A 12,103-nucleotide genomic window follows, 5' to 3' on the forward strand; every position below is an offset into this window, starting at 1 on the left:
CTGTTTTGAAAGGAAATTGGAACTTTAATACACCAAAGTAGCGTTCAACTGATCACAAATTAGAGTCAGGACATTACTGATGTAAAAAACAGCACCAACACTATTTAAAAAAAAAGTCATTTTTTATCAAATCTAGACAGACCCCATTTCCAGCAGCCATCACTCCAACACCTTATCATTGAGTAATCATGCTAAATTGCTAATTTGGTACTAGAAAATCACTTGCCATTATATCAAACACAGTTGAAAGATATTGCGTTTGTTAAATTAAGTTTAACATTGTCTTTATGTTTTTTTTAGTTTTTTTTTTTAGTTGCCACAGTATGCAATAGACTGGCATGTCTTAGGGTCAATGTTAGGTCAAAAACAGCAAAAAAAAAAAAGGAACAGCTTTCTCTAGAAACTCATCGGTCAATCATTGTTTTGAGGAATGAAGGCTATACAATGCTTGAAATTGGCAAAAAAAAAAAAACAACTGAAGATTTCATACAAAGGTGTACACTACAGTCTTCAAAGACAAAGGACAACTGGCTCTAATAAGTACAGAAAGAAATGTGGAAGACCAGATGTACAACTAAACAAGAGGATAAGTACATCAGAGTCTCTAGTTTGAGAAATAGACGCCTCACATGTCCTCAGCTGACAGCTTCGTTGAATTCTACCCGCTCAACACCAGTTTCATGTACAACAGTAAAGAGAAGACTCAGGGGTGTAGGCCTTTTGGGAAGAATTGCAAAGAAAAAGCCACTTCTGAAACAGAAAAACGAAAAGACAAGGTTAGATTGGGCAAAGATATACAGACATTTGACAACAGATAATTGGAAAAGAGTGGTATGGATCTTAACCCCATTGAGCATTTGTGGGATCAGCTAGCTTATAAAGTGCTTGAGAAGTGCCCGACAAGACAGCCTCATCTATGGCAAGTGCTACAGGAAGCGTGGGGTGAAATGTCACCTGAGTTTCTGGGCAAACTGACAGCTAGAATGCCATGGATCTGCAAAGCTGTCATTGCTGCACGTGGAGGATTTTTTGATGAGAACTCTTTGAAGTAGTTTAAGAATAATCCAACTGTGACTATACATTGTGATCGGCTGAATGCCACTTTGGTGAATAAAAGTACCAATTACTTTCCATAACAGAAAAATCTGTACATTATTCCAAAATGTGTCCGCCAGTGTATATTATATGTTCAATAGTATCTACTTATTCTTCAAAACTTTCAAAAACAAACATCTTTTCATGGCTTTAGTAAAATGACAACTTAAAACCAAATAATTATTTTGCTTACTATAATTTCTCACTGGTCCGAACTGGTATAGTTGCCTTTTCATTTAAAGATGGGGGTCCTTCTCAAGGGCACCATCATACTTGGGAGTCCTTGGCATCAAACAGTTTGAAAACCCCTGATTTAGATAACAAAATATTAAACCAAGCGATGCAGTTTATCTCATTATTCGTATGTTCCTTATAGACAATTTTTTTTTCTTTTCAAATGGAAAGTGCCCAAACATCTTAATTTCGAACACTATTGTTATATAATTCAAAACCAATTTTTTTTTTTATAATATTTTGCTTGTAATGCTGATTGAGCTTTTTATTTTTATTTTTTGTGTCTAGTATGGAATGACATCTTTAAGTGCGACTTAAGTGTCCAAATAATTTTAAAGAGGCACTGTATGCTAGTGTGAAAAGTGTTGCGGTCAAGTAAAAGGATCAGTGAGTAAGTAGGCAAAAGAGGGCGTTCTACACACACTTTTTTAATCTGAAACAGCACCTGTACCAGAGAGGACGCCTCATGTTGTCATTCAGCAATAGGAACATTTCAACGAGGTCTTGAAGACCATGAAGAAGACTTTCAGATCCGTAGCATATTGTCTTATTTTTAGGGGGTCAAAGCGGTGTACATGTTGCATCTGTTTGTAAATATTTTTTGGCGGGGGTTTTTTTTTTCGTCGCACATTTCAGAAAAAAATAAGAAATGTACAACTTCAGCACTTCTTCGGTGACATCTTCATGGAGCGCTCATGGAGAGCCAGTGGGTCGCATATTGCTGGGTTTCGCTCTTTCTTTGCTCGTGTTGTGGACGCTGCTGGGGAACTCCACAGTGTGCGCCGCGGTTTTGCACTTTCGTCACCTGAGAGGAAAAGTGACCAACATCTTCATCGTCTCTCTGGCCATGTCAGACCTGCTGGTGGCTGTTCTCGTTATGCCATGGAAAGCGGCTACCGAGGTGGCAGGACACTGGTCGTTTGGCTCATTCTGCGAGAGCTGGGTGGCTTTTGACATCATGTGCTCCACAGCCTCCATCCTCAACCTGTGCGTAATCAGCTTGGATCGATATTGGGCCATTTCGAACCCGTTTCAATACGAGAGAAAAATGAACCGTAAAGTCGCCCTCGTTATGGTCAGTGCAACGTGGATTGTATCGCTGGCGATTTCATTCGTACCCGTGCAGCTGAACTGGCACCGGGCTGACCTGGGGACGTTCACCACAAGCAATTCGAGCACCAAAGAAATCTGCGACTCGAGTCTGAGCAGAACTTACGCCATATCCTCCTCCCTGATAAGTTTCTACATTCCCGTGGCAGTGATGGTGGTGACATACACGCGCATCTATCGCATTGCTCAGGTTCAAATCAAGAAGATCTCGTCACTGGAGCGCGCAGCGGAGCGCGCACGGGGCTGCAGGGGAGGCGCGCTCACCTGTCCTCACCACCATCGCGCAATAAGAGAAACCAAACTCCTTAAAACTTTATCCGTGATCATGGGGGTGTTTGTGTGCTGCTGGTTGCCGTTCTTCATCCTGAATTGTGCGGTCCCTTTCTGCCACAAACCAAATTGTGTCAGTGAATCGACTTTCAACGTGTTTGTATGGTTCGGCTGGTGTAACTCTTCGATCAATCCGATAATCTATGCTTTCAACTCTGATTTTAGAGACGCATTTGCTCGTCTTCTGTGCTGTCATCGTCTGTGCGCTAAGGCACCTCTAGCAATTGAGTCCAAGGATCATGTGTCTAGTAATAATCAGGGCAGTTCTGTTAACACGTCTATGGAGGTCGGCTATGTCAGTTTAGTCCCTGGAGAAGCTGACAAGGAAATGCACTGTCCTTTGATGGAGCTACATATGTTTAGAAATGAGAGTGAGGTTGATCCGCTTAATATCCCAGATACAGTGTTGGATGTAATAAATTACTAAGTAATTCATTACTGTAATTAAATTACTTTTTCAATGGAAAAAGAAAAGTAAGGGATTACGCTTATTTTTTTAGGTATTCAATTACAGTTACTTCTGATGTAATTGCGTTAAATTCTGAATAGAATATAGAGCAATTCTATATAAAACAAGAGTGAATTTAAAATAGAAATTTAACATCTAATGTTAAAATATATGTTTTCAAATTTAACGCTGCCCCCTTAAATTATTTGGAAAGTTCATTAATAATTTAGTAATTGTATATGATTTATTTGAAATAATTAAAAGAACAGTTTCATGTCTACCCTTAAATTTTTAATCTGGTCGAGGTTGATAAGGGTTTTAAAAAGCAAGTAATAAGTAATGGAATTACTTTTCATACAGAGTAATTAGTATAGATGTTATTAGTAGTTAGTAATGATTTACTTTTTGAGAGTAACTAATCCAACACTGCCCAGATACAAGATGCATATCATAATAATTGACTTCAACCTACCTTTTAAAGATTTTCAAAGCATCTTTGGGGTTCCTCAGAGGCTCGCCTGGCGGAACCCTCGGAAGAACCAATAAGCACCCTTTAAGTTCTTTGAAACTTGCTCTTAGTTCCTGGCAGAACGTTAAAAACTGTCAACTGTTCCTTCATTAACCTCATCATTTGGCAAATGTTTCAAACCCTTGAGTGATATAAGCGGGTTCCAATAGTGTGACATCTGCGGAACCCCAAATGGGGCCTCAGGTATCTTTAAGTTGTTGCACTAGATTTGGAGGACTAGGGTTGGGTGCATGCTTTTTTGGTAACACTTTTTTATTAATGTTTCCTTTGTTGAGGCATTATAAAGGGGTTCATTAATGACTAATATGTCATTTATAAATGCTTCATAAATCATTTATAACCTGTTATAACACCATGAAATAGGGCACGTTTCATGCAATGCCATATACAGAGCATCATGTTATAAATGCACAATAAATACACTTATTCATACTTAAATTAATCAAAAACATAAAATCCCTATGATTTACTGTATGTCACAATGCAGCAAACACTAAAATATTAGTTAGAATAAATGAGGGATTATGTCATTTTGTAACAGTCCGCTTTGTGTTTACATTCATTACTGAAATGTCTCTTCTCGACTCATTTGTTTTGTCACTGTCCTTGTCACGTTGATGCCAAAAGAATGATGCTACTCTGAGTGGAGTACCAAGTTAACTTACCTAGACCTTGTTACCTAAAGTCCTCTGCAGAAACACTCTTCAGGTCTTTATGCTCATTCACAGCTTAAAATAAAGCCTGATCACTATTAAATCACATGGAAATGTATGTACATAGGTTTCTAATGTTGGCGACTCTTTAATAAATTCTTCATAAGTGTCCAATTTACAACTAAGTTACTTTTTCATTGGTAACTAATGTTGAATAAGTGTTATTAACCATTTATAACATGTGAGGTTAATAACTCACTATTCGAAATGTATTGCAGGAAAGTCACCCTTTTATGCATGTTGTTATAACCGCAAATCGATGATATATAATGCATTTGTAAATGAACTATTAGTCATTAACTTATAGGCAGGGGCGGATTTGGACTATAAAGTGAGCCTGGTTTTTCTGTCCCAGAGCAGCCCACTAAACCCAGCCTGCAACACACCACACCATATAACTTAAATAACATATAAAAATATTTCTACAATTCAGCATTCCTTCAAAGTTTCCTTTCAACTTTATATATATATATATATATATATATATATATATATATATATATATATATATATATATATATAAAGCTATACAAGATCATAAAATGTTGTTTAAAATAGTTTGATGAAGAAAGTGTCACACAGCAGGATGCTAATGACAATGATTACAATTTTATGTCAATTACTCACAAAACTATGTGTAAAAGTTTATTTAAAATATATATATATATATATATATATATATATATATATATATATATATATATATTTTTTTTTTTTATGTAAAAAAAAATCTATAAAAACAAATATACAGTTGAAGTCAGACGTTTACATACTCATTTAAGACGAATACATTTAAACTAAATGTTTCATAATTCCTGGTATTTAATGATAGAAAACATTCCCTGTCTTAGGTCAGTTAGGATCACTACTTTATTTGATTACTACTTTTTTAAATGTCAGAATAATAGTAGAGAGATTGATTTATTTCAGTTTTTATTTATTTTATCACATTCCCAGTGGGTCAGAAGTTTACATACAATATGTTAGTATTTAGTAGCATTGATTTAAATTGTTTAACTTGGGTCAAATGTTTTAGGTGGCCTTCCACAAGTTCTCACAATAAGTTGCTGGAATTTTGGCACATTCTTCCAGACATAACTGGTGAGTAAGGTTTGTCGGCCTCCTGTCTCGCACACACTTTTTTTAGTTCTGCCCACAAATTTTCTATCAGATTGAAGTCAGGGCTTTGTGATGGCCACTCCAATACCTTGACTTTTTGTCCTTGAGCCATTCTACCACAACTTTGGAGGTATGCTTGGGGTTGCTTCAATATATCCACATCATTTTCGTTCCTCGTGATGCCATTTATTTTGCGAAGTACAACATGATGCTGCCACTCCAATGCTTCACAGTTGGGATGGTGTTCTTCAGCTTTCAAGCCTCACCCTTTTCCTCCAATTATAACAATGGTCTTTATGGCAAAAAAGTTACATTTTTGTTTCATCAGACCAGAGGAAATTTCTCCAAAAAGTAAGATCTTTGTCCCCATGTGCACCTGCAAACTATAATCTGGCTTTTTTATGGCGGTTTTGGAGCGTTGGCTCCTTCCTTGGTGAGTAGCCTCTCAGGTTATATCGATATAGGAATTGTTTTACTGTGGATATAGATACTTGTATACCTGTTTCCTCCAGCATCTTCACAAGGTCCTTTGCTGTTGTTTTTGGATTGATTTGCACTTTTCGCATCTCTAGGAGACAGAAGGCTTCTCCTTGCTGAGCGGTATGATGGCTGCATGGTACCATTGTTTTTATACTTGCGTACTATTGTTTGTAAAGATGAAAATGGTACCTTCAGGCGTTTGGAAAATTGCTCCCAATGATGAACCAGACTTGTGGAGGTCCGCAAGTTTTTTTTTTTTTTTTTCTGAGGGCTTGGCTGATTTCTTTTGATTTTCCCATGATGTCAATCAAAGAGGCTCTGAGTATGAAGGTAGGCCTTAAAATACATCAACAGGAACACCTCCAATTCAGTACACATCCTATCAGAAGCTAACTGGCTAATTATCTAAAGGCATGACATAATTATCTGGAAGCTGCTTAAAGGCACAGTTAACTTAGCGTATGCAAACTTCTGACTCACTGGAATTGTGATATAGTCAATTAAAAGTGAAACATTCTGTCTGTATACAATAGTCGTAAAAATTACTCATGTGATGCAAAAAGTAGATGTCTTAAACGACTTGCCAAAACTATAGTTTGCCAACATCTGTGGAGTGGTTAAAAAATGTGTTTCAACTTCAACCTACGTGTATGTAAACATCTCACTTCAACTGTACATCTTAAAGTGTAGATTTTTGCAGATAATTTGCAGATTATCTGCTCACATTTTCAATCTATTCCATCTTTATATCTGTAGAGTTTTAATTCCTTCCCCAGATTCTTCTTGAGAAAAAGTGAAAAGACCAATTCTTTGACAAGCGTTGTTTCTGCTATCCTTTAAACAATGTCTAAGAATCAAAAATTCAAATAGCTACAAAGTAAAAATTTTCATGACTTATTTTCTGCATGTTTATCAGGCGGGAGCATTCGCACTTCAGCTCCCAGAAATGCATTGTGGTATGAATAAATTATGCAAATGACTATGTACTGCTCATAGCTTTACTGTTTGCCGATATTATTTGCACTGCTGTTATTGTATTTGTTGTAACTTGCAGTTATTTGTCATTTAGTGATTATTTAGAGCTCAACTTATACCTAATATGTTGTTTTTGTTTGTCGCCATTATAGTGATTTGTATGTCAATTAAAGAGATCCACACGAGGTACAGAGTTGATGCGCTTAAACAGTTATGCACTTCGATGTGTAAGTAATTTCAAAACAAATCTAAACTAAAAAATATAGATTATGATAAGTCAAGGGCTAGGTGCCACGTCAACATCGGCGAAGCTTTACAACAGTGGAGAGACCTCCAAGAGGCGCGGAGCTTCCAAAAGAGCACTGAATGGAGGGGTGTGTTTGTTTTGTTGAGTTCGAATATCAACAGTGTTTTTCAGGAATCGCTGAGTGCAAATTTAAATATTCATCTTTTTCTCATATCAAGTCTGAACACATGTATTTAACCACTGGAGTCATATGGATTACGTTTATGATCCCTTTATTTGGATTTTAGAGCTTCAAATTCATTTTGGCACCCATTCACTTGCATAGTATAGACCTACAGAGCTGAAATATTCTTCTAAAAATCTACATTTGTGTTCTGCAGAAGAAGGTCATACACATCTGCGATGGTATGAGAGTTCAATCATGAGAGAATTTTAATTTGTGGGTGAACTATCCCTTTAACAAAGGGATAAATACATTTTTGGATTGTAAATTTTTGGAGATGACCCTAGGTCAACCACAAAGTTCAGACTAACTCAGCTCTGGCCACAGAAAGAGGTCAGAGCTTTTGATAGATATAACGGTTGCCAAAGATGCTCGAAGAGTCCATGTATCGCTTTCCATTAGGCACAAATGCACATGGTTACTTCCTTTCTCATTAATAATTAGTTGGCTGCAACCTCCACTCAAGGAAAAGCATGTTAAATTTCAGTGTGCAAGGGATCTGGGACTATAGATGCAGTTTGACATGTTGGATGCTCTGAAAGTGCTTAGGGATTTTCTGTCTGGAGACTATTGATGCATATGCTCTTCACCTCCATCAGGTCCTGGCTTGGTGGTTGAAGAACATGGTATTTTAAAGGCTATAGACAGAGTCCATAGCATTCAGGTACATTCTTTCAGCTTCATAATCTTAATTTGGCCAATTTATTTACTTTTATAAAAGCCCTTTTACAGGAATCTCCTTGATCTCCATTGATGTCGACGATGATTTGCAGGGTTTGTAATCACAAAAACCATCTAAGGCAAAGGTAGGCATGTAAGGTTGTACTCTGCATTTCCTGTGCCATGGAGTCCTTTAAGGACAAATTGGGCTAGAGTGCATTCACGACAAGCATCTTATGTAATTAATTCACAATGAGAGGTTTCAGTTGACTCAAAGCAATGAATAAAACATAGAAAGGCTATTCCTTAGCTAATAACCTTGAACCAAATGTAAAAGAGATTTTTTTTTTTTTAACAAAAGTTGATTTTAAAATGAAAAGTTTTTAATTACAACAGCATGTCTATGGTGACTGATGAGACAAACTCAGTGTAAAAAATGGGCAAAAGCATTGACGGACACTTTTCTCAGATGTGTTTCTGGGTGAGAAGATTTAAAATTGATGGGCCCTGCGGCTAATAAGATGTCATGAGAATGTCCTTGATGATGTCTTCATTCATTGAGTACTTTCAACCCCTGAGACATGCTTTACTTTTGGGATCCACAGGAATGTTTGCCTTTTGAGAGTGTTAAAAATAGCTCTGACAGCGCTGTTGAGAACAGGTCCATGCAGTACTTCACCTAAACTCATAGTCTTAATTTCTTTCTGTGGCTGGGGAGTCTGACAGGAAAATGTGCCAGTAGGTGTAACAGTTAAAATCCTCATTTGAAAATTGTTATAAAAGTATTTATATATATTCCATATTTACAGTGGCCTCTTAATGTAATTTTGTACGTAAATCCAAGGGCATAGCCAGGGAATTACATTTGGGTGGGCCTCAACAGAAATAGATGGGCCAAGTTTTTGCCCCGAATGTATTTTTATTTTCTACCAAATGTTCCTTAACAACTGAGAAGCAGCACAATCAAACAGTTCTTTCACACTTTCAAAATCAGAATTTATTCTTTCTTTTCTTTTTTTTTTTTTTTTACTATTTTATAAATATATATTTGAATTCAAAGAATAATCCCAAATATTCTGGGTGGACCTGGGTCTAATTCCCACCCTTGTCTATGCCACTGCTTAAATCAAACAAATGACAAAAGCACACTTTTCAAGCAAAAGTAAAAAGAATCTTAGTTTTCTAAAACAGTGAAATACTAATAACATAATATAATACTACTACTACTTGTCATATGTTCACATAGTGTGATAGTGGACACCTGTGGGAACTATATTGATAAATGAGTTCAAATATCCACTACAAATGACACTAGGGCCAGCAATTGCAGAAATGGCTTAAAAAGTTTTGAGAAAAGTTTAGAATCGTTTGTTTCCAGATGCCACTTGGTCTAATATTTTCTTATGTATTGCAATTCATGCACATGTTTTAAGTGTGACTTAAGGTGTATAAATACTTTTCGAGGCCCATTGTATATGCATGCTTAGTGAGGAAGAAAGAGTATCGCTCTCTCTGAGTATGTGGTTATCAAACACTCACAGTAATGTAAGCCTGCACACAGCTCATTTGGTTTCCTGTAACTGGTCAATGAGGTTAACCTGCACACCTAGCATTAGAAGATCAGTCACTAAGGGAGGAATCAAACAACACAGTACTCAACAGAGTACAACATTTGCATACATATATAAAAACAAATACACATCATAAAAAATGGATTAAAGAATGAAGTAGGGTTGTAATCTAAACTAAATGTTAATTAGTTAATTAAAGTCACATAAGTTGTTAAAGAATAGTTTTATACCAATAGTTTGTAGCTCTTAAGATAGACATTGTTTAATTAGCCACCTATTAAATAAGAGTAGAGAATCAGAAAATATTTAAAAAATGAAAATGTATTTTCAAAAATGTAAATAAAATTAAAACTTATAGTTTTAGCAAAAATTTGAGTCATCTGTGTCTTTGATATTTCTATTTTGTTGTTTCTGTTCAGTACGCTTTCTGTACTGAAATGCTCTATTTAAGTAAAGAGAGAGAACTTGTGAAATAGTAATTAATTAATATTAATATGAATTTGCCTGGTGGGAAGTGTGCGTGAGTATGTTGGGAGGGCACTGATTATTTAGTGTGTTTCCTAAAAAAGTTCCCGCACAAAGTGAGATTACATCTAACTATATACAGTACATGTAAATATAGTATATATACAGTACATACATCTGTGATCAGGTGAACCCGGAAGGCTAATTCACCATGGGTTCCCCTCGCAAATTTCTTATGGGTTTTTATAATGGGAGTTTTCCATTTATGAGTAAAATAAGGTATGCGGTAAACTATACTTATAAACACTTGGACGTTTTGTTCGACAACATAAATTTCACACAGTATTTAAAAAATATATGCTGCTAACGAGTTGCTAAATAAGGACTACAAATACCACAAGCATGTGAGTGAAAATACCTGACAAAAACTGTATTAGGCATATTATCTAGCAACATACTAAAAAACAAACAAATCAAAATTCACGTTCAAATGTGAAACGTCCAAGTATCTTCAAGTAATATTTACCACAGACCCTATTACTCAAAAATCCAAAACGACTTCAAAATGCTAATTCTCATCCAGGTTTTTGGACTACAACATGTACCAAGACACACCAACCATGATTTGATTACTGTAAAATATTATTCTGAGACAGACATACAGACAAGCAAGCAAGCAAGCAAACAAACAAACAAACACAAGAGTGAGATAAGCTTACATCATTTTACATGATGACACTGTCACGTTACTTTAATTGAATTTAATTTTACTTTATTTGCATCTGACATTTTAAAAGTAGCGACTTTTAATTTGTACATCCTCGAACCGGAACTGATCTCGTCAAGCCTGCAAGAACATTCTGCAGAGTCTGTTGTAAAGGTGGACAGCTCCGTATACATACGTGTGTTGTCTGTAGACGTAAGTGTGGTTCTGTTCTTCCCACCGCAATATTCGTGCGTCTTTTCGGAATTGGTGGATTCTGGCATTGTCTTTGGGTTCTGGAGCGCATTTTAGTTCCCAAAGGAGATGTCTGCAGAGGAGGCGGATAAAACCAATTAACACTACTGATGCGGGAGGAGGAATGGCTGTACGGACCTGCGTGAAGTTGGCCCCCCACCCAACGCAAAACGTCGGCAAAATAGTCCCAAAAGTTTGTGCTGTAAACATAGAAGAATTTCTGTCAAGACTAATCATCACATAATTTGTTCAATAAACAATTATCTTTACTTCATTCACTGGTGTTTCCTGATTGAACGTTTTATTTATTTACATGGAGTATCATCTGCTATACTTCACTGCCACCACTAGGGTCAAGTGACACTTCTGTTCAAGATGCCCTTGTGGAAATTAGTGTAGATTTAGTAGTGAAAAAGTCGTTACTAAAATATATTTTTGGCCAATGTAAGTTGGACATTTTTGGACAATGTTTTAACACTGCCAGTTACAATAGTATTTGTTAACTTCAAAAATAATTGTACACCATTCAAGAGTGCTAAGATTGTCAATGTTTATTGAACAGAATACTCATTGCTAATACAAATACATGCTAAATACAGTTTTACATGTGACCATGTTAGTTTTTTGAATACATTGTGCATCTGGGGGTCAACATTACCATATTGGTCATAATATAAGATACATTATCTTTATATATTATTACTATATTATCCTTATATTCAGACCAATTCAGTAATGAAAACAAATTTATACTGAACATGACATTTTTTGAGTCAGGATTATTTAAGTGGGTAATTATGTTTTGCTTTTGCCAGATGTCCAAGAAACCAGCAGTTGACAGAGATTCCATTTTCACAGTCCTGTGTTCATCAAAAAATAAGTCCAAAATAGCATAGCTACTCCTAATCAGAGCATCTGGACAGAGCTTAGTAAGCAGCTAGAAAAC

The 12,103-nt window shown here is 36.1% G+C and overlaps 1 protein-coding gene across 1 annotated transcript; it reads left to right on the forward strand.

The window, feature by feature from the left end:
* The first annotated feature begins 1,978 nt into the window (after positions 1–1,978).
* On the forward strand, positions 1,979–3,196 carry LOC127651361 (D(1) dopamine receptor). Its single transcript, XM_052137134.1, has one exon. It carries the CDS (start codon positions 1,979–1,981, stop codon positions 3,194–3,196), a length of 1,218 nt encoding a protein of 405 aa, XP_051993094.1.
* Positions 3,197–12,103: the final 8,907 nt, after the last annotated feature.

Source organism: Xyrauchen texanus, chromosome 11 (genome assembly GCF_025860055.1).
Source record: "Xyrauchen texanus isolate HMW12.3.18 chromosome 11, RBS_HiC_50CHRs, whole genome shotgun sequence".
Taxonomy (NCBI): Eukaryota; Metazoa; Chordata; class Actinopteri; order Cypriniformes; family Catostomidae; genus Xyrauchen; species Xyrauchen texanus.